The 24,329-nt window shown below is 42.8% G+C and overlaps 1 protein-coding gene across 3 annotated transcripts in view; it reads left to right on the top strand.

The window, feature by feature from the left end:
- The window catches only part of rxrba (retinoid x receptor, beta a), a 68,979-nt gene that overhangs the window by 15,106 nt on the left and 29,544 nt on the right, over positions 1-24,329 (top strand). For all 3 annotated transcript variants that reach the window (XM_063048287.1, XM_063048285.1, XM_063048286.1), the window contains exons 2-3: positions 4,222-4,448; positions 13,951-14,092. In XM_063048287.1, coding sequence (XP_062904357.1) covers positions 4,222-4,448; positions 13,951-14,092 — 369 coding nt within the window. The remainder of the gene's footprint in view (positions 1-4,221; positions 4,449-13,950; positions 14,093-24,329) is intronic.

The following is a 24,329-nucleotide window of genomic DNA, read 5'->3' as shown; positions in this document are numbered from 1 at the left end:
AGCTTTGGGTCACATGCCACAGTTATTACCCTTCAACCATCAGGCTCCTGAACCAGCATGGATAACTTCATTCACCTTAACACTGAGCTGTTACACAACCCAACTTTCACCAGCTCTGCGACTCATGCTGTCAGTATTATTTATTGATCTGTTTACTATTTGCACAGTTTGTCTTTTTGCATATGTTTATCATTTTATGTTGGTGTGTACTTTTTTCATTGGTCCTATTGCATTTTGCTTGTTCTACTGTGAATCCCTGTAAAGTGAATCTCAGGTTAGTATATAGTGACATTTACGAACTAAATTTACTTTGAACTTCATTTAATTTTTATTTCATTTTGAGATACAACGCAGAATAAGCTCTATAAGCCCACAGAGCCGCGCTGCCTAGCAACTCACTGATTTAACACTAACCTAGTTAAAGGACGATATAAAATGACCAGTTGACCGACTAAACAGTACGTCTTTGGACAATGGAAGGAAACTGAATCACCCTAAGGAAACCCATGCACAAAAAGAAAGAATGTATAAACTTTATTAGAGGATGCTGGAATTTAACTCCAATGCCCCAAGCTGTGATAGTGTCATGCTAACTGCTACACTACTATGGCGCTCCCAACTTTCCAAGCACAACTAAAATGCTTTACACTATATAAGCTGTTTAAATTCCTCCACCCCCACAAAAATTTGCTGGAGGAATTGGTTAATTTGCATCTGTGAGGAGGTTAAGGATTCGCTGATGTTTCAGGGTGGAACCCTGCAGCAGGACTAAGAGAGGAGATGGCTGGTTTCCACCCACCCACCCACCTTTGTAGATGACTGCAGCTAAATAAAGCAGATGTTAATTTTCTGAACTTTCGCTTATTTGTCTGCAATTCAGCCCCAACATCTTAAAGATCATCTGGCGTTTGAAGCTAAGGGCCTGGTATTTCTTGGTGGTCACCTCAGGTTCATTGATATTAGCAATGAAAGAAAATGCAAACTGGAGTCCGGAAGTTTAAGGAAAAACTCAACATGATTATTTTCCTTTGATGCAATAAAAAAAACAATAGATGTGAGCTATGGTGAGTGTTTGACTCACTAACTTCTGAGTGGTGATGCTGTTTGCTCAGTGGGACAGGGAGGCAGAGAATCAAGATGATGGGACGATTTCAGAGCAAGAGGGACCAGTGCAAGGCAGCAAGTACAGAAAGGGTGAATGATCAGGGTGTAAGTTAGGACATGGACGTGGATGCTTACGGTGAGTGTGACGAGGGTGCTCACCATAGACTGTTGCCGTCAAGTCCAGAACCACGGCTGAAGCAGACAAGCTGAGGAAGAAGTGACTGAGACATGTCATGTAACAGAGATAGCAATACATGTCTTGACGACAGCACAGACATAGAGCAAGCCTACAAGAAATACAGTAGTGACTTCTGCCCAGTCCATCACAGGAAAAGCCCTCCCCACTATTGAGTACATCTACAAGGAGTGCTGCCACAAGAAAGCAGCATCCATCGTCAAGGATGCCCACGATCCAGGCCGTGCTCTCTTCTCTCTGCTGCCATTGGGAAGGAGGTACAGGAGCTGTAGGTGCCACACCACTAAACTCAGTTTTTACCCTTCGACCATTTGGCTCCTGAAGTAGATAACTTCACTCATCTCGGCATTGATCTGATTCCACAACTTATGGACTGACTTTCACGGACTTCACAACTCATATTCTCAAAATTATTTATGACTTGTCATATTTTTTTTTGTAATTGCGCAGTTGGTCCTTTGCACTTTGTGTAATTTTTCACTGATTCTGTTGTGGTTCTTTGTAGCTATTGTGAATGCCTGCAAGAAAATGAATCTCAGTGTGGTATATGATGACAGATACACACTTTGATAAATTTACTTTGACTTCGAGGTCCAGTGTGACGAGACTGACTGGTTATGTGCAGAGAAGTTGGTAGCAGGGGAACAGAGCATGCTGCTGTGCTGGTCTGTGTTGTGTGGTGATTTTGAACAGATTCTGATGCAGAGAGAAGTTTCACGTTCTGATCGGACTATTGCACCATATGGTTCTGGTTGTGCTTAGTTGCATAGTGCCTATGAGTGTGACTAATTGATCTAATATGTAGAACTGTTTGTGTGATATGAAATTTGTTCTAACCAATTAATCCATGATACAAGAACCACTAAGGAATATTTTTTCCCAATATTTGGATCATATTCTGTAGGTAGCAAAAACGAGGCTCGAGGAGTAAAAGGGAAAAAGCTATTTAGAGGGCATTTGAGGAAGAGTTATTTCACTGAGATGGTCGTTGGGATCTGGAACACACTGCTTGAAGGGCAGAGACTGTCACAACCAGTAGGAAGTATCTAGACAAGCATTTGAATCACCAAGGCAAAGAAGATATGGACCAAGTGTTGGTAAATGGGGTTGGTGCCATCAACAAAAATGTGGATGCTTTGGCCAAGAAAGCTTGCTGCTACCTCCACTTTCTCAGGAGATGAAAGAAATTTGGCATCTCCCCTTTGACCCTTACCAATTTTTACTGATGCACCACAGAAGGCATCCCATCCAGATGCTTCACAGCAGAGTAGGCAACTGCTCCATCTGTGAACACAAGAAACTGGAGAGACTTGTGGACAGAGCTCAGTACATCATGGACTCTGTCTACACATCTCACAGACAACATAATCAAAGATTCTATCCACCTCAGGCATTCTAAAAACATAGAAAACCTACAGCACAATCCAGGCCCTTTGGCCCGCAATGCTGTGCTGAACATGTACGTACTTTAGAATTATCTAGGGTTGCCCATAGCCCTCTATTTTTCTAAACTCAATGTACCTTTCCAGGAGCCTCTTAAAAGACCCTATCATATCTGGTTCCACCACCGTTGCTGGCAGCCAATTCTATGCACTCACCACTCCCTGCATAAAAAAACTTACCCCTGACATCACCTCTGTACGTACTTCCAAGCACCTTAAAATTGTGCCCTCTCATGTTAGCCTTTTCAGCCTTGGGAAAACGCCTCTGACTATCCACACAATCCATGCCTCTCATCATCTTATACAGTTCTATCAAGTCACCTCTCATCCTCCGTCACTCCAAGGAGAAAAGGCCGAGTTCACTCAACCTATTTTCATAAGGCATGCTCCCCAATCCAGGCAACATCCTTGTAAATCTCCTCTGCACCGTTTCTGTAGTTTCCACATCATTCCTGTAGTGGGGTGACCAGAACTGAGCACAGTAGTACAAGTGGGGTCTGACCAGGGTCCTATATAGCTGTAGCATTACCTCTCGGCTCTTGAACTCAATCGCACGGTTGATGAAGGCCAAAGCACCGTATGCCTTCTTAACCACAGAGTTAATCTGTGCAATAGCTTTGAGTGTCCTATGGACTCAGACCCCAAGATCCCTCTGATCCTCCATGCTGCCAAGAGTCTTACCATTAATACTACATTCTGTCATCATATTTGACCTACCAAAATGAACCACCTCATACTTATCAGGGTTGAACTCCATCTGCCACTTCTCAGCCCAGTTTTGCATCCTATTGATGTAACTGCTGACGGCCCTCCACACTATCCACAGCACCTGTGTCATCAGCAAATTTACTAACCCATCCCTCCACTTCCTCATCCAGGTCATTTATAAAAATCACGAAGAGAAGGGGTCCCAGAACAGGTCCGTGAGGCACGCCACTGGTCACTGACCTCCATACAGAATATGACCCGTCTACAACCACTCTTTGCCTTCTGTGAGCAAGCCAATTCTGGATTCACAAAGCAAGGTCTGCTTGGATCCCATGCCTCCTTACTTTCTCAATAAGCCTTGCATGGGGTACCTTATCAAATGCCTTGCTGAAACCCATTGGGTGGAAGATATGAAAGTCTGAACATGTGTGCCTGCAGAATCAAGGACTGCTTCTTCTATGTTATATATATATTGAACAATCCCCTAGTATAGTAAGATGGTTACTTGACCACAAAATCTACCTTATCATGACCTTCCATCTTGTCGTATGCCTTTTGCAACTGTAATCCTTTATTCTGAAATCTGTTCTTGTTTTTACCTCGTTCAATCTCAATGCATTGCAGTAATGAAGTGATCTATATGGGTGGCATGCAAAGCAGTTTTCACTGTACCACAGTACATGTGATGATGGTAAAGCAATTTACCATGGTGTGCTAAAGGGTCTGTTTTAACCCTGCTGGTTTACTAATGCCTGTTTCTTTTCCCTGCAGATTCCAGGAGCCCTGACAGCTCTTCCATGAATTCCCCGCAACATCGCCGGTCTATCAACAGCTCGCCACCCCTGCATTCTTCTGTTATTGGATCGGGGATCTCGTCGTCAGTCAGCTCACCAGCCAGCAGCATTGGCTCCCCCTTCTCAGTCATCAGCTCTTCCATAGGCTCACCCACGGTGGCGTCAACCCATTCTCTGGGCTATAGCTCAATCAGCAGTCCTCATGTGAGTGGCATTTCATCTCACCCAGTAATCTGTGGGAAGAGAGGCTGTTTCCATGTTGGGGATCAGCTGGGTACTAATTTCCTTAATTGACTTGGTTGATGGAGACATAGAAAAGGGTTGAACAAGTTTGTCAGAAATTACAGGAGCAAACAATCAGCTGAAGGAACTTTGTGAGTGGAGCAGCATCTATGGATGTGTTGGAAGAATCGTGACCAGAACGAAGAGAGATAGTTTAGTTGCCTGGGACAGTTGTGTAAGCCGATATTCCAAAGCTTCTAACTGACTTGGTTGATAGAGGCCCAGAAAGGGTTGAACAAGGTTGCTAGAAAATACAGGATCAAACAGTCAGCTGGAAGAAGTCAGCAGGAAGAAGTCAGCAGGTTGAGCAGCATTAGATAGGGGTAAAAGGAATTTCAGCCAGAAATATCAATAATTTCTTCCTACCCACAGATGCTGCTCGACCCTGTTGAGTTGTTTCAGCTGATTATTGCTGCAGATTCCAGCCTCTGCAGTATCTTGTGTCTCATGCACTTCAGCCTGCACTGAGAAGCTGCAGCATTATGAAGCATACAACAATGAGCATGGTGACAGGAGAAGGTCACTTAGTTCCTTGACCCTTCTCCATCATTCAATTAGTGACATGATTGCCTTTTGTAAAAGTAACCATAAAGGCTAAAATCTATCTTGGATTTCAATTCAGGAAGTGACTTGGCAACAATGATCATTTATGGAAGAGATTTGGACCGCTGCACTTGGAAATATTTCACTTCAGCGAGGGCTAGCTGTAATTTTTAGATCATGGTCCCCTGTCCTCGACTCCCAATCACTGAATATAGTTTCTTTATACAGTCAATTTCTTAAACTTGGACAAACTCCAGGATTTTAAATACTTGACTTTATGATTAAACCCAGGAGTCATTCTAATAAGTGGCTTTGTCCAGAGGAGAAGCCCATTCTATCTTTTCTATCAGTTATTTGAAAAAGGGGAGCCCCAAGGAGTAACAATTTTATTAACCACCTTTCAAGTTATTTATTTGAAGAGTAAAGGGACCACCTCCTCGTACCCAGTGCTTCAGTGTGGAACTCTCGAGCTGCTTGAAGCCCAGGCTGTATTGGTGGTAAATATTGGACCAGTTAAGTGATGGGGAGCACAGGAGCAGGTCAAGTTGGCACGGTCATTGTGTTTGTTTCAAGGAAGGGTAAGGGACAGCACTGATTAGGGAAGGCCTGGCTTTGGATGATTTGGGCCAGTTTCACAAAGGTGGCGAGGCAGGTAGACGGCTCAGTGAAGAAGGCGTCTGGCCCACTGGCCTTCATCAGTCAGGAAAATACATGAAATTACAGTTGAGGTCACACAGAGCACTGTGTGCAGTTCTGGTCTCCCAGCTATAGGAAGGATATCATTTAGGAAGAGATTCACAAAAATGATTCCCGGAAATGGAGGATTTGAGTTCTGAGGGTAGACCAAATTGGCTGTTATTTTCCCCTCAGGAGTGTAAGTGACTTTATAGAGGTTTATAAATCTTGAGGGGCGTAACTAAGGTGGATGGTTACAGTCTTTTACAGATGGTGGAGGGGGGTCTAAAGTGAGAGGGAAAGATGGACTTGGGCATCTTTCCCACACAACAAGTGGTGTGTATGTGGAACAAGCTGCCAGAGAAAGTGGTAGAGGCAGGTACAGTTACACTGTTTCAAAGACACTTGAAGATGTACATGTATAGGAAAGATTTAGACGAATATGCTTCCAATGCAGGTAACTGGGACTAATTCAGGTCAGCATGAACGAGTTGAGATAAAGGTCCTGTTTGTGTGCAGTAAACCTCAGACCCAATGAATCTGTGGTCATATTAAGAAAAAGATGAAGACATACAGCCGCAAAGTTAGTAATCTCAGGATTACTCATAGTGACATGCACCAGTGAAAAAGGAAAGAGCAGAATGCTGCAGGTGAATGCATGGCTAACAAGATGGCGCAGGAGTGAGGACGTTGGATCTTGGTGACATGGGAGCTGTGCAGCTTCAGTAAGCCCTACCTCAGCAGGACGAGGGGGTCTCATTGAAACCTATTGGGTACTGAAAGGCCTGGATAGAATGGGTGTTGAGCAGATGTGTCCATCAATAGGAGAGTCTAGAATCTGAGGCCACAATCTCAGAACAAAGGTGAGTCCCACTTAAACTGGTGATGAGGAATTTTTTAAGCCAGAGGATGAAGAAATCTGTGGAATTCATTGTCAGGAAGGGCTGTGGAGGCCAAGTTACTGGGTGTACTTGAGGCACAGATTGATGGGTTCTTGATTAGGTTATGGGGAGTGGGGGGAAAATCTATGATTGAATTGTGATACTGACTCGTTGTGCAAAATTAACTAATTCTCCATTAAATCACTGGTAAATTTGCAAGTACTGTAGGGGATGATTTAATCTTGTATGGCTGGGAATAGGAAGCTGAGTAAAGATTCAATAAGTTTCAATAGTACATTTAATGTCAGAGAAATGTATGCAATATACATCCTGAAATTCTTTTTCTTTGCAAACATCCACAAAAAGAGGAGTTGCCCAAAGAATTAATGGTAGTTAAATGTTAGAACCCCACAGCCCCCCCACCAGCAAAAAAGCATCGGCACCCCCCCCCCACCGAGCACTCAAGTGTGCAGCAAAGCATCGATAAAGACACAGACTTGCAGTACCCCAAAGACTACTCAGTATTCGACATACCACAGGCTCTCTCTCTCTCCCTAATAAGGGAAAAAGGGGTGACTCCGTTTCACAGCAAGAGGGGAAACATAACAAAACAACTTGCTGATTTACGACGAGTGAGGAGGGTCCCATTTCCACAAAGAACTGAAGTCAGCGTATTACTCCAGGTCAGGGTCTTCAAAAGAACCCTGAAAGAGAAAAATAGGGATATTAAAGCTGGAAGTAGAGCTGTTTCCGAAGTTGCAAACAAAGGAGTCGCCGTTAGGTGCCATTGTCCTCCTAAGCTCCTCCTCCAACCAATTTAGAAGAAAGCAATAAATGAGAGATTTTTAAAATAAGAGAAAATAAACTGCATGACACCTGTGTGATACCTCTGTCCCTTTGTAAGGGGGAGAAAGAGCTTGTGGTAAGTCAGATTGCCAGGTGAATGATTAATTTTTGCTGTACTGCAGACCATAGTCCTTTTTGGAGGTCTTGCTATTGCTTGTTTGATGGGTAGAGGGTGCTGATGCATTTTTGCTGAAATAAATGTGGGCGATTGTTGCTCTGCTGCTGGTTGTACATGGGAGGGGGGAGTAGGGGGCTTTGGGTTCTAATATTTTTACTGTCACTGATTCTTTGGGTCACTCTTCTGTTTTCATGGATGTCTGCAAAGAACAAGAATTTCAGGTTGTATGTTGTATACATTCTCTGATCTTAAATGGAACAGTTGAACTATTGAAAACAAATATTAGTAAACAGACAAAAAGATGGAATGTGAATATCATAAAAATTACATACACTGAAAATCTAAAATAAAGGCAGAAAATACTCAACAGCTCAGGAAACATCTGAGGGGAAGGAAACAGTTAATGTTCTGAATTGATGCTCCTTTGTCAAAACTGGGAGTGATTTTACGAGGGGTGATTCATAAGTTCGTGGCCTACGGTAGATGGAGTCAATTTTAGAAAACCTAGCACATTTATTTTTCAACATAGTCCCCTCCTACGTTTACACACACAGTCCAGCAGTTGTGCAGCATACGGATCCCTTCTTTGTAGAAGTCGGTGTCGTAGACCTCCAGGAGTGGTCGACAGCAGGGATGATTGATAAGTTTGTGGCCTAAGGTAGAAGGAGATGAGTCATTAACTTCAAACTTTCTTCATAATCACTCAAAGAGTTGATCTGCACATGCATGTAACGAGAGCTTTATAACGAGAACATCAAAGTTGTGTAATGCAGAGCTGTAAGACCAGCCCGGCAGGTCAGGTTGCTCTAATAAAGAGAGGCCATCTGTCTTATCAACCGTGGACTGGCCAGTTCTGCTACAACCAGTGAAGGTGAGTCACCTGATGATATTGGCAAGACTTGCTGGTTCCCACAGTGTATAGTCTTTGTCACATCTACAGAGAACACTTGCAAATTCATCAAACATTATTTCCCTATCAGAAAGCTACATTAACCTCTTAATTGATGTAATTTTTTAGCTATATTGTTATTCCATCCATAATTATGGATTTCCCACTGACAGATGTTAGGCCAATTGAGCTATAATTTCCTGCTTTTCCTGTGGTATCACGTTTGTGGTTTTGCAGTCCTCTGGGACAACTTCAGGATCCAGGGAATTTTGGTTGACTATGATCAATGTATTTATGACCTCTGTAGTCACTTCCTTAAAGGCCCTTGGAAGCAGCTCATTGGGTCAAGGGAACTTGTTGGCCTTTAGCCCTTTTGGGTTACCCTGTGGTTTGTTTATCGTGTTAGATTTTGTTTTAAGTTCCATCATTCCGGTAGCCCTGTGTTTATCTATTATTATTCAGATGTTCTTAGAATCTCCTCTCCAATTATTAATACTGCAGTCCATCTTCTAAGGGAGCGACATCTACTTCAGCAATCTGCTTCCTGTTTATGTTCCTTGAGAAGGCCTTTGTCTCTGTTTACCTTGGATTGGTCACAATCTTAGTGAGTGGCGGAGCAACTCGAGGCAAATTCTCCTATTCTTGCTGCTGTTTCTTCTTTCAGGCAAGACGCAGGAGTTACTTGCATGTTTACTGTTAAATAAAGGAATAAAGGAACAGGGCAGAAAGTGGTGCTGTTCTAGTAAGTGAGTCAGATTTCTAATGACGGAATAGGGCTATGATAGCTAGTATTTTTGGCAGTCTACTATTTTAGAACATAGAACAGCACAGGAACAGGATCTTCGGCCCACTGTACCTGTGCCAACCATGATGCTAAATTAAACTAATCTGCCTGCATGTGGTCTATATGGCAGTTTAAATAGTTTAGCATGAATTAGATGGGCCAAAGGGCATGTTTCTGTGCTGTACTCTTCTGCGACTCTATATCCACACATACCCTGCATGTTTATGTGCCTCTATAAATGCTTTTTAATAGCCACTGTCATGTCTGTTTCCAGCAGAACATATTTAAAGTTGAGTTTATGGTCATTTGCACAAGTACATATACGTGCAACTGCAATAAAATAACTTACTTGCGGCAGCACCACAGGCATATTGCATCAGATACACAATATTCACAGGTAAAACATAAATTAAACAGACATTATACACAATTATTACAAGAAAGAACACAATTAGAACAAAAAAGGTCAGTTTTAGTGCCGTGCTCCTGGTTTTGCTATACTGTGGTGGTGATTAGGGTTATGCCAGCTGATTCAAGAACCAAATGGTTGAAGGGAAGTAGCTGTTCTGAACCTAGTGGTGTGGGACTTCAGGCTTCTGTACCCTCCTGCCTGACGGTAGCTGTGAGAATATGGCATGGCCCTGAAGATGGGGATCTTTGGACAGCTTCCAATTGCACATTTTTCTGTTTGAAGATTAGGTTTGATCCCCATGTGCTCAAAGGTGCTGCATTGTTTGAATTGTTTTTGTTGAAGGATCAAAAAACCTAGAACAGCACTGCCTGCTGAGGTAGAAATATTTTGTGTACTGTTCAAACAAGTGCAAGCCTCTTGACAAAAGCTCATCCTTCCATAAAATACCTTTTTTTTTGCTCCCACTGGGATCCTGCTAGGTTCAAAGTAATGGTACTCCTTGCCTATATGGTTGCAATATCCGTCACAGAGGTGCATTTTTGGTTACGTGCCTGCGGAGAAACCATTAGGTTACTCCAGTTTTGAGAGTTGAGTATAAAAGTTGAGACCACCACTCCCAGTCATGCATTGGAAAGAGTTTGCAACATTAGAGATACTGATTTTTAAGCTGAGATGTTATACTGAAACCCTCTGTCTGTTGTCTCATGTAAGTGTAAAAATGCCTAAGATTTGAGAAGAAGGGGAGTTCTCCCAGTCTCATTGACCAAAGTTTCCCCCTTGATCAGCATCACTGAAGAAGAGTATCTCATCATGGTCATATATTATTGCTGTATATGGTTGAACTGATGACACATAAGGAATTATTAGGAGATTGCTGAATACAGATAGGCTCCTGTATCACAGCGGTATTAATGCTTCAAAGTAACTGACTTGATTTTAAGTCATTCTTGTGTGCCTTGAATTTGATGTGTAAGGTGGCATGAAGACACAAGAGACTATAGCTGCTGGATGAACTCAGCAGGTCAGGCAGCATAGTCATAGTCATACTTTAATGATCCTGAGGGAAACTGGGTTTCGCTACAGTGGCACTAACCAAGAATAGAGTATAGATAGAGCAATAAGCAATATAGCATCTGTGTAGGGTGAATGAACAGTCGATATTTTGGGTAGAGACACTTCATCTGGACAGAAAGATAGAGGAGAGATAGCTAGTTTAAAGAGGGGAAGGGGTGGAGTAAGAGCTGCAGGTGATGGGTAGATCCAGGTGAGGAAGGGTGATAGAAGGGTGGAGGAGGGAAGAATAAAGTCATAGCCTGAATAAAGTCAGTCTGGTTTATTGTCATCTGCATATGTGCATTGAAAACCTTGCAGAAGCATCACAGACACATTGCATCATAGGCGCTATGGTAGCGTAGCAGTTAACGATACGCTGTTACAGCTTGAATTCGCAGTTCAGTTCTGGCATCTTCTGTAAGGAGTTTGTACATTCTCCCCGTGAACCGTGTTGGTGTTCTCCGGGTGCTCTGGTTTCCTCCCTTGGTTCACAACACGTACTGGTCAGTAGGTTAATTGGTCATTGTAAATTGTTCTGGTGTAAAATAAGTGAGATGCTGGACAGTGTGGCTCAATGGACTGGAAGGATTGTTCCACGCTGTATCTCTAAATTTAAAAAAAAAATAGATTATTAGATTATGAGGACACTCAAGTCCTCGTTTATTGTCATTTAGAAATGCATGCATTAAAAAATGATACAATGTTCCTCCAGAATGATATCACAAAAAAAACAGGGCAAACCAAGACTAAAACTGACAAAACCACATAATTATAACATATAGTTGCAACGATGCAAAGCAATACCATAATTTGATAGAGAGCTGACCATGGGCACGGTAAAAAAGTCTCAAAGTCCCGATCAACCCATCATCTAACGCAGGCGGCAGAAAGGAGGAACTCTCCCCACCATAAACCTCCAAGCGCCAACAGCTTGCCGATGCATTGGAAGCACCCGACTGCAGCCGACTGTGAGTCCATCCGAAAACTTCAAGCCTCTGACCAGCCCCTCTGATACAGCTTCTCCGAGCACCATCCTCTGCCAAGCGCTTCGAGCCTGCCCCGGCCGCCAAGCAACAAGCAAAGCCCAGGACTCAGGGCCTTCTCCCCTGGAGATTCCGGACCACGCAGCAGCGAAGCAGGCATTTCAGAAGTTTCTCCAGATGTTCCTCCGTGCTCTCACGTCCTTCTCCATCAAATCAGGATTGTGCACGGCACCCTACTTGACAAATAACAGACATCACCACCGGAGTGGCCGCTGCGAGCTGCGTCGCGCCGCCATCTTCTCCTCCCGCACCATTCACAAGAAAAACATAAATTAAACAGAATTTTTACCAAGAAAGCACGCAATTAGAACAAAAAGAAACAGTTCATTTTAGTGCAAGGTGGTCTTAGTGTTGCTGAACTATGCTTAGCATTGTGTCAATTGGTTCAAAAATTGAATGGTTGAAGGGAAGTAGCAGTTCCTGAACCTGGTGGTGTGGGACTTGAGGCTTCTGTTTGAATTTTGCTGTAAAAAGATGATATAGCCCAAGTCTTGGGGATTTTGACAGATTGAGGCAATGCATCCTGTAGAAGGTCGTGCCGTGATGTATTGAGCAGAGTCCACTGAGCTCTACTGCTTCATATATTATTGTCAGTCAAAATGCTGTTCTAGACTATGATACAACCAGCTGGGATCATTTCAACAGTACTTCTATAGAAGTGTGTTAGGGTGTTCAGTGACAAGCTGAACCTCCTTAACCTCTCAAGATAGTCACTACACTGACCCACTTTCCTTATGACAGTATGTGCTGGGTCATGGACAGAGGCTGAGAAGTGATAGATGGAGGCAACAAAGGGACAGAGAGAAAAGACTAATAATTCATGTTTGTTCTTTATCAGACTATTGGCTGTGAGGGGATGAAAGACATTTTATAAATTTTGAAATGTCTGCAGGTTGTAGCTGAGGCGAAGACTTGTTTCGTTTCTGGGATGTTGGTTGATGTACTATGAGAGATCTTAATCTTGCTGATCTTTACTATTGCTATTGATTTGAACAAATGCAGAGAGCTTGGAGTTTTGCAACTCATTTTGCAACTTGGCAACTGTGATGAGCAAGCATCTTTCGCAGAATGCGATTTTTATGAATGTAAAGACCTGAAGCTTGTATTAATTTTTATGTCAAAGTTATGAAAAGAATGAGATCCTACTACCGCAATGTCAGAGTTGGTGCTGGTGAATTGTGGGTGGTGAATATATTGCTTGACAATCAAATCCAATGATACAGTCTTTTATGGCAGTATATAGGCATGATGATTACTGCTTCAGCAGCAAATTGACCCGAGGCCAATCTCGGGAGTGATTTGCAAGTAAGACAGTACATTAAGGAATGAGGAACTATCTGATGATGTAGTTAAGTGAGAAGAAATTTTAAGGAGTTTAATAGCCATCATTGAGTTTGAAAAGCCATAGTACAAGGAACTCCACTGCCTCTTTGAAAATGCTGGAAGCTGGTGGGGTAGTGAATGGAGCAGCAGGGCGGAATTGTCGATGTTTCAAGTCAAGACCCAGCACTAGGATTGAGAGAGGAGAGAGCTGATGTAAGGAAGAGAGGCGGAGGGGTGACTGGGGCAACTGGTAGGTGATTGGTGGACCGAGGCGAGGGTGTAGGATGATGGTAGATGGAGCCGGGGAAAGGAATGAGTTGGGAGACAGAAATGGAGGAGGGCAAATAAAAGAGAGGTGGAGCCAGGTGCAGAGAGGGGCGGGTGAAGGCAGAAACAGACTGGAGTGTAATAAGTGGGAACCCAAAAGCTCCCCATGCTGGAATCTGGTAACTAAGTACAGTGATCATGGGAACAGTGAGGGGAGAGGTGACAGGCAGGTAGAGCCAGATGGTGGGGAGAGGTAGGGAGATCAGTGGATGACATGGATGGAATCAGGAAGGGTGTGTACATGTGTGATGGAGGAGGGGCTTGGCGGGAGGTATTGAAAAGGAGTACAAAAATGGGAGCATAGAGGGAGAAAGATGGGTGGGAGGTGTGGGTTACCTAAAGTTGGAAAAGCCAGCATTCATTTAATTTGGGTTGTAGACTAGCCAATAGGAGATGAGCTTGGAGAGATGCTTCCAGAGCTGGGCTCAACCACCTCTTGGGACATTCTCAGAATGCTACCCACGGCCCCCCCCCCATGCAAATAGTGTGGATTTCTGCCTTGTAACTTTTGTAATTTGTTGGTTTTTCAGGTGAACTCCACGGTGAGCATGTCGGGGATGCATGCCGTCAGCAGTTCCGATGAGGCACAGTTGTCACGGGGGGTATACCCAGCTGGCTCCACCACCTCGTCCTTGAGACGTGTCTGTTCCATTTGTGGAGACAGGTCTTCAGGTAAAATGTGCCCAGGATTAAATGCAGACTAATGGATACCTAGTCCTCTAGGACTGATAGTTGAACCAAAGTTTGTGATTCTGGTCTGCGCTGAATGGATTACTGAGTGACTGTGACTGATATTTGCCCTTGTACTCCTGACTTGAATAGTCAGCCTGGATTTGAGTTTCTTCTGGTTGTTTAGCCTCTCTCAGGTGGTGTCTGTGAGCTCTGTGTCGTTGGTTCTCTGGAGTGATGCAGCCTGGCAGTCTTGGAGCCGAGAAGATAGAATAGGTACAGCTCAGGAATATAAATAAACTGCCCCACACATCCTCTATGAACTTTCCCCCTTTTCACCTTAAATGCATGCACTCTAATATGAGGTATTTGGCCTGGGTCTGTTTGTCTGCCTCTCTATTTGAAATACTTGGATGAGATACCCATGTACTGGGATCGTCAAACGAAGGCAAGAGCATTTCGAAGAAAGACTAGACCACAGTTGAAATTAAGGAATTGTATTGTCCCATGATTGAACTCAGCAGATGGGATCAGGGTTAGACCTTGCACCCTTTAAATTGGCTCTGTGTTCAGAATGAACATGGGTGATTATCTATCTCAAGGCCATATTTGTGCTTCCCCCCCCCCACCCCCGGGCTCCTCCTGCAATTCCTTAATATCTTATTCTCTAGAAATCTAGATATCTCCCTCTGTGGCAGTGACTTGGCCTCAGCAGTCCTCAGTAGTGGTGCATCCATAGCTCCAACGCCCTCCGAGTGAAGTAATTTCTCTGTACCTCTGTTCTACACTTTCTGTCCTGTAACCTGAGAGTATAATCCTCTCAGTCTAGACGTGCTCAGCCAGGGGAAACATCCTCACCACATCCTGTCTATCAAACCTTGTCAGCATTTTGTAAGTTTCTCTCTTATTCTTCTAAGCTCTTGTGAATACAAATTTAGTTAACCTAATCCCTCCTCGTCTAGAGGAGAGCAGGCATAGTCAACCTGATGTAACTGTGTTCTCGGATAACATCAACACTGAACATAATACTCTGTATAACTAACAGGACAATACCTCTGTACTCAACACTTACGAAGAAAGCCAATATACAGTCCCTTGAATAAGTATTCAACCCCCACAAATATTTTCACATTTTATTGTCTCATTTTCTAAATTTAAAGTTTATTGAAGTAGGAGTTTTTTGAACTAATCTACAAAACATTGTGCAACATGCCCAATAAAAAGAAAAATACAAAAACCTGTCTACAATTGATGAAAAATAAAAGAAAGAAACAATTGTGAGGCTAAAAAGTATTCATCCCCTTTGTAATGACTTTCCTTGGGAGCAATATACTGCATTAACTTGCCAACACACAATTTGTTGATGTAGAAAATTGGAGGATTACCTGTTTTCAATGAATTCATAAGAATAAATGATAAACTCCAAAGTCGGCCGATGCTGGAAATCCAAAGTAATACACACAAAATGCTGGAAGGGCGCAGTAGGTGAGGCAGCATCTAATGAATAAACGGTTAACGTTTGTGGCTGAGACCTTCTTCAGGACTAAAGTGGAGGGAGGAAGATATCCTCCTGCTGAGTTCCTCCAACATTTTGTGTATATTCCATAACAGTAAATACCCTCTCTCTCTGTAGGGTCCAACAACATTGGTAGATTTTCAACAGAACAAACCAAAATGAAGACAAGATCATTCAAGACAAGTCAGCATTTGATAATATGATAATAGAGAAGCACAAATCTGGGGATGGATACAAGACCATCTCAAACGAGCTCAGAGCTCAGTGCAGTCCATCATGAAACCATAGCCACACCGCCTGTGTTAGGCCACCCCTCCAAACTTAGTTGGTGGAAAAGAATGGCATTTGTAAGAGTGGCTACTGTGACACCCGCAGTCACTCTGAGTGAGCTGCAGGAGTCAGTGGCTGAAATTGGAGATGAAGTTCATGGCTCCTCAATCACAGCCTTGCACAAAAGGGTATTTATGGAAGAGTGGCAAGGAAGAAGACCTGGATTAAAAACGGCATATTTTTGTCCATAAAGACTTTGAAAAGTGTCACTTAGAAGATACTGTAAAGTTGTGGAAGAAGGTCTCGTGATCCGATGAGACAAAGTTGAACTTTGCGGCCTCAACCGAGGCGTACATGTGGCATAAATTTAATACTGCGCATCAACTAGATAATATCCCTACTGTAAAGTATAGTGGAGGTATCATCATGCTATGGGGATTCTTTTCAGCAGTAGAGACAGGAAATCTGGTCAGGATTGATAGGAAGACAAATGCTGCTAAATACAGAGAGATCCTGGATTAAGAACCTGCTAGCCTCTGCCAGAAAGCTTAAACTGTGGAGCAAATTTGGCTTTCAGCGGGACAATGGCCAAACGCATACTGCCAGAGCAACCATGGGGTGACTTCAGGTGAAGAAAATTGATATCCTTGAGTGCTCAGTTAGTTCTGACCTTAATCCGATGGAATATCCGAGCAAAACCTCAAGATTGCTCTCCTCCACAGCTTCCCAACCAATCTGGCTCGGCTTGAGCAATTTTGAAAGGAGGAATTGGGAAATCTTGCAATGTGCAAAGATTTCTCATTAGATGCTGCCTCACCTGCTGCGCCCTTCCAGCATTTTGTGCAAAGCTAATAGAGACTTACTTGTATCCCATAAAACACAGGAGCAGAATTAGACCATTCAGTCCATCAAGTCTGCTCTGCCGTCCCATGATAGCTGATCCTGGATCTCACGCCTGCCTTCTCGCCATATCTTTTGATGCTCTGACTGATCAGAAAACTATTGACTTCCACCTTAACTATACCCACAGACTTGTCCTCCACCGCTAGCTGTGGCAGAACATTACACAGAAACTACACTCTGGCTAAAAAAATTTCCGCTTACCTCTGTTCTAAAGGTTCATCCCTTGGTTTTGAGGCTGTGCCTTCTAGTTCTGGATACCCCCACGATAGGAAACAATCTCTCCACATCCATCCTATCTAGTCCTTTCAACTTTTTGTAGGTTTCAGTGAGATCCCCCTGCATTCTTCTAAATTCCAGTGTGTACATGCCCAAAGCTGCCAAACACTCCTCATACGTTCACCCCTTTATTCCTGGAATTTTTCTTGTGAACCTCCTCTGGACTTTATCCAATGACAGCACATCCTTTCTGAGATGTGGTTGACAATACTCCCAAGTGCAGCCTGACTAGTGTCTTATAAACCCTCAGCATTATCTCCTTGCTTTTATATTCTATTTCTCTTGAAATAAATGCCAACACTGCATTTGCCACCTTTAACATAGACTCAACCTGTAAATTTACCTTCTGGGAGTCTTGCATGAGGACTTCTAAGTCTCTCTGCACCTCTGATGTTTGAATCTTCTCGCCTTTTAGATAATAGTTGGCGCTATTGTTCCTTTTAACAAAGTGCATTGTCATACGTTTCCTAGCATTGTATTCCATCTGCCACTTTTTTGCCCATTCTTCCGATTTGTCTAAGTACTGCTGCAAATGCATTGCTTCCTCAGCACTATCTACCCCTCCAGCCATCTTCATATTATCCGCAAATTTTGGCACAAAGCCATCAATTCCATGATCTAAATCATTGATAAGCAATGTGAAAAGTAGCAGTCCCAATACTGACCCCCTGAGGAACACCACTAGTCACCGGCAGCCAACCAGAAAAGGCCTGTTTTATTCTCACTCGCTGCCTCCTGCCTGTCAGCCATTCTTTCATAGATACATACAATACCATAGGATTATATCTTGTTAAACAGCCTCGTGTGGCACCTTATCAAATGCTTTCTGAACATCCAAGTAAGTGGCATCCACTGCCTCTCGTTTGTCCACTCTGCTTGTTACTTCCTTGAAAAACTCTATAACAGATTGTCAGGGAAGATTTCTCTTTACAGAAACCATGCTGACTTTAACTTATTTTATCATTTGTCTCCAAGTTCCTTGAAACCTCATCCTTAATAATAGACTCCAACACTTTCCCAAATACTGAGGTTAGGCTAACTGGCCTATAATTTCATTTCTTTGCTTCCTCCCTTCTTGAAGAGTGGAGTGACATTTGCAATCTTCCAGTCCTCTGGGGCCATGCCAGAATCAAGTGATTCTTGAAAGATCATGACCAATTCAGCCATTATCTCCTCAGCAATCTCTTTTAGGACTCTGGGATGTAGGCCATCTGGTCCAGGTGACATCCACCTTAAGACCTTCGAGTTTGCCTAGCACTCTTTCCTTTGTAATAGCAATGACACTCACTCCTACTCTCTGACTCTCACAGAGCTCTGGCACATTGCTAGTATCTTCCACAGTGAAGACAGATACAAAGTACCCATGAAGTTCATCTGCCATTTCTTTGTCCTCCATTAATACCTCACCAGTATCATTTTCCAGTGCTCCAATATAAACTCTCACCTCCCTTTTACTCTTCATATAACTGAAAAAACTTTTGGTATCCTGCTTTATATTATTGGCTAGTCTGCCCTCATATTTCATCATTTCTTCTCCTGTAGCTTTTTTAGTTGCCTTTTGTTGGATTTTAAATGCTTCCCAGTCACTTTTGCTACTTTATATGCCTTTTCCTTGACTTTTATGCAGTCCTTAACTTCCTTTGTCAGCCATGGTTGTCTAGCCCTGCTATTTGAGAACAACTTCCTCAGTGGGACATATCTATCCTGCACCTTGTGAACTATTCACAGAAACTTCAGCCATCATCCCTGTCAGTATCCTCCTCCAGTCCACCTGGGCAAGGTTCACTTTCATGCCTCTGTAATTCCCTTTATTCTATATTATGATCACTGCCTCCTAAGGGTTTCTGTACTTTAAGCTCCCTACTAAGATCAGGTTTATTACACAACAGATAGCCTTTCCCCAAGTAGGCTCAAGCACAAGTTGCTCTAAAAAGTCATCTTGTAGGGATTCAACAAATTCCCTCTCTTGCGATCCGACACCAACCTGATTTTCCCAATCCCCTTGCATATTGAATTCCCCCATTACAATTGTGTCATTAACCTTATTACATGTCTTTTCCAGCTCCCTTTTAAATCTCAACCCCGCATCTTGGCTACTATTTGGAGGCCTATATATTCCCATAATTTTTTTTTTACCCTTGTAAGTTATTAACTTTATCAGAAAGATTCAACATTCTCTGACTCTCTGTCACCTTTTTCTAAAGATTTAATTCCATCCCTTACCAGCAGAGCCACACCACTGCTTATGCTTTCCTGCCTGTTCTTTTGATGCAAAGTATGTCCTTTGACGTTAAGCTCCCACTATGGCCTTCCTTCAGCCATGACTCAGTGATGCCCACAACCGATACCGACCGATCTCTAATTGTGCCACAAGTTTGTCCACCTTATTCAGAATACCACTTGCATTTAAATACAGCACCTTCAGTTCAGCATTCTTCGTCCTTTTGAATTTTGCCTCTGTGGTACAATTTAACTCTTTGCTCTGTCTGCATTTGTACCCAATCATTGGCTTGTCCTTCCTTACATACATGTTACACCCATCATCTAATTGTAAACCTGCTGGCTCATCCTCAGCTCTTTCTTGCTGATTCCCAAAAGATTAATGGCTATAATAGCTGCCAACGGTGGTTCAACTAAGTACTGAGCCAAGGGCGATGAATACTTTTGAGCAGCTTACATTTCATTTTTTGAATTTTTAGTTTTTTGTGCTTTACAGTTTTCCCTGTTATTTTATTGGGCTCTACTGTGGAAAAAGAAGCAACTGATTCACAAATAAAAATTCTGAGTTAAATTAATCAAAATACCTGATTATAGTCCTCAGTTAAGTGAACAAAGGATTGGAGTCTGAGTGCTTTTACAAGGCACTGTACCATTTGATTTCTAACTGCTTGCTGCCTCTGCATGTTTCCTTTCAGTGTCTGGTGTGCAAAGGCACCCACATCTATTTCCACATCAACTTTTCCGAATTCATTATGACTGGAATAACACACTGTCCCTTCTGTGTTGTATGAATGCTTGAAATGGAGTAAATGAGGTGACCTGGAATCTCTGACTTAATTAGCTTGATTTTTTTATGGGGTGTGTGGGTGCAGTTGATATACAATAAATGTCACATTTTAATGTGCTTTGTGTTCACAGTCATCAAAAAAGCCACAGTGATATTTCAAGCGGCAGTTAGCTAGTTTTCTTATCTAACTAGTTCGTTTGAAAGATAAAGATTAAAGATTAGCTTTATTTTTCAGTATGATATTTCATATGCGGTGAAATGTGTCATTTTTTGCCTCAAATCAAATCTGCAAGGGTTGTGCTGCAACTGTCGCCAAACTTCTGGTTGAAACATAGCATACCCACAACTCACTAACCCTAACCCTAACCTATGTGGTTGGAATGTGGGAGGAAACTGGAGCACCCAGAGGAAACCCACACAGTCACAGTGTAAATGTATAAACTCTTTACAGACAGCGATGGGAATTGTGAGAATCAGCGGTCGGTCCTTATGAAGGGTCCTGGTTCGATTTGTTGTCATCTCTTTATTCCTTAGATACTGGTTGACCTGCTGAATTCCTCCAGTATTTTGTCTTTATCTGGATTTCCAGCATTTTTAGAATCTCTTGTGTTTATGAACCTTGATCTTACAGTTGGTATGCTGTAAAGCATTGTGCTAAATGCCACACTATCGTGTCACATTATTGTGTCTCAGTAATTGGCAACTTCTAGCCCACCAAACTCATGCAAAAATCAGTGGGTATGCCAAAGTGGGGTTGCAGACGGAGGCATGAATTTGGTTCCCACTACAGCAACTGGAGTAACTAATTGAAGTGGTGATCTTCTAACATAGTTGGAGATCAAGGCCACTTCATCCAGCTATGGGTGAAGAGAAAGGACAGGGAGCCCAGGATATTGAGGGTTTGGTCGAGAGGTGAAAGGGAAGCACATGATAAGTAGAGGATATTGAAAATGCTGGTTTGGGGAGAGGGGAGGTTGCTTAAAAAATCGGGAGGGCATAGGAAGTTCATGAAATATTATTGGCATTTAAGATGAAGGAAGATTGCAGTGAGTATGTGATGACCATGGGAAGTATGGGGCCAATTAAGGACCAAAGGGGTAATCTGTGAATGGAATGAAGTCTCATCTGTAGTCATTACGGATTATAGTTGGAGATTAAGACTATAAGAGCTAACACCAGAATTGGGCCATTTGGCTCATCGAGTCAGTTCCACCATTCAATCACAGCTGATTTATTATCCCTCACAACTCCATTCTCTTGCTTCTCCCTGTTACTAATCAAGAATCTATCAACCTCTGTTTTAAATGTACCCAATGAACTGGCCTCCACAGCCATCTGTGACAATGTAGCTGAGATAGCCAATTCTAAAGCATGTTAAGTTTGAAAAGAAGGTAACATTCTGGTGCAGAAGTTTGGAGTCCTTGGGATCCAAGGTGAATTAACAAACTCGATCCATACTTGATTTAAAGATGGGAGACGTGGGGTGATGGTGAAGGGTTGATTTTGTTCTGGAAGGTTCTGACTTTTGTTTTACACAATAATGACTTGGATATAAATATAGATGTAGTATTAATAGGTATGCAGATAGCATGAAATCTGGTGATGCTGTTGATAATGAAGAGGGCTACAGAATGGTACTGATCAACTGGTATATTGGGCAGGGAAATGATAGATGGAATTTAATGCCAAGAAATTGTGAGGTCATTCATTTTGGTAGGTCAAGTAAGGGTCTTGATGTACTGTATACCACGAATGGTAGCGCCCTCAGAAGTATTGAGGAACTGGCACCTGTTGTACCAATCCAAAGATCCCTGAAGATGGCAGCACAGGTAAATAAGGTGGTGAAAAAAGGCATACCAGATGCAAGCCTACATTTGCTGAGGCCGAGAATATAAGGGGGAGATCTTGGTACAACTTTATAAAATGTTGTTTAGACCACAGCTAGAGTATTGTATGCCGCTCTGGTCGTCACAGTGTAGGAAGCATGTGACTGCACTGGAGAGGATGCAGAGGAGACTCACCAGGATGGAGTAGCGCAGTTATGAGGAGATACTGGAGAGGTTGGATTTGTTTTCCTTGGAATGCAGGAGGTGTGGCATGTCCTGGTGGAGGTATGCACAGTTATGAGGGCAGAGATTGAGTAGATAGTAATAAGTTTTTCCCCTCAGCAGAGGTGTCCAAGACCAGTGGGCAAAGGTTTAAGGTAAAGAGTAAGGTTCAGAGGGGATCTGAGGAAGAATTTATTTTCACGGGAAGGTGGTTAGAATCTGGAATGCACTGTCTGAGAGGGAGGTGGAGGCAAAGACTCTCTGTGCTTAGGGGCACCATGGTAGCAAAGTAGTTACTGTAACGCTATTACAGCTCGGGGCATCAGAGTTCCATTCTAGTGTCATCTGTAAGAAAGTTTGTACCTTTCTCCCAGGTGTGAGAGGTTTCCTCTGGGTGCTCCAGTTTCATTCCACAGTCCAAGGATGTACCGTTTAGTAGGTTAATTGGCCATTGTAAATCAGAATAGGGTTTATTATCACCAGCATGTGTCGTGAAATTTGTTAACTTAGCAGCAGTTCAATGCAATACATAATATAGAAAAGAGAAAATAAATAAATTACAGTATACATATATTGAGTAGATTAAAAATCGTGCACAAACAAATAATATATAGTGTTCGTGGGTTCAATGTCCATTTACGAATCGGATGGCAGGGGAAGACGCTGTTCCTGAATCGCTGAGTGTTTGCCTTCAGGCTTCGTACTACCTACCTGATGTTAACAGTGAGAAAAGGTCTTGCCCTGGGTGCTGGGGGTTCTTAATAATGGATGGTGCCTTTCTGAGACACTGCTTCTTGAAGATGTCCTGGGTACTTTGTAGGCTAATACCCAAAATGGAGCCGACTAAATTTGTGACCCTCTGCAGCTTCTTTCAGTCCTGTGCAGTAGCTCACCCCCCCACCAGACAGTGATGCAGCCTGTCACAATGCTCTCCACATACAACTAGAGAAGTTTTTGAGAGTTTTTGTTGACATATCAAATCTCTTCAAACTTCTAATGAGGTATAGTCGCTGTCTTGCCTTCTTTATAACTGCATCGAAATGTTGGGACCAGGTTAGGTCCTCAGAGATCTTGACACCCAGGAACTTGAAACTGCTCGCTCTCTTTCCACATCTGACTCCTCTATGAGGATTGGTATGTGTTCCTTTGTCTTACCCTTCCTGAAGTTCACCATCAGCTCTTTCGTTTTATTGACATTGAGTGCAAGGTTGTTTCTGTGACACCACTTCACTAGTTGATATATCTTGCTCCTGTACATCCTCTCGTCTCCATCTGAAATTTTACCAACAATGGTTCTATCATCAGCAAATTTATAGATGGCATTTGAGCTATGCCTTGCCATACAGTCATGGGCATAGAGAGAGTAGAGCAGTGGGCTAAGCCCACACCCCTGAGGTGCGCCAGTGTTGATCATCAGCGAGGAGGAGATGTTATCGCCAATCTGCACAGACTGTGGTCTTCCAGTAAGGAAGTCGAGGATCCAATTGCTGAGGGAGGTACAGAGGACCAGATTCTGTAACTTCTCAATCAGGATTGTGGGAATGATGATGTTAAATGCTGAGTTGTAGATGTAAATTGTCTAGTGATTTGGCTAGGGTTAAATTAGTGGGTTGCTGGGTGGAGTGGTTTGAAGGGCTAGAAGGGACTGTTCCATGACAAAGGAATAAATAAATAAATAAAAATCAAATCCGAATGAGCGCTTGTATTGCCAAGTTGTAGATTGCTTCTAACCAGTGGGATTGGTACAGATGAGTACTTGATGGTCAGCATGGGCACGATGGGACGTGGCCTGTTCTGTGCTGTGTGGCTCTAAGACTTGATAAATAGTTCTGGATTTTTCTCATAACCAATTAAGGAAAGACCCAATTGTCATGAAAAACCCGCTGGCTTCCTTACCCAGTCTGGCTTTTTCAGACCTGTTAATGTAATCAGGTGTATACATAGGGTAGGTTGTTAGTTTTGTTCATAAAGATTAGCTTTATTTGTGACATGTACATTAAAACATTGAAACATACGATGAAATGCTTCGTCTGCACCAATGACCAACACAGCCCGAAGATGAGCTGGGGGTGGAAGCAGCCCACGAATATCACTGCGCTTCTGGCATCAACATAGCATGCCAACAAGTTACTAATTCTAACTCATACACCTTTCGAATGTGGCAGGAAACCAGGGCACCCGGAGGAAAACACGCAGTCACAGGGAATATGTACAAACTCC

This window comes from Mobula hypostoma, chromosome 5 (assembly GCF_963921235.1).
Source record: "Mobula hypostoma chromosome 5, sMobHyp1.1, whole genome shotgun sequence".
Taxonomy (NCBI): domain Eukaryota; kingdom Metazoa; phylum Chordata; class Chondrichthyes; order Myliobatiformes; family Myliobatidae; genus Mobula; species Mobula hypostoma.
Note: the sequence above shows the minus strand (reverse complement) of the source record. Positions and strands in the feature narration are given on the sequence as shown.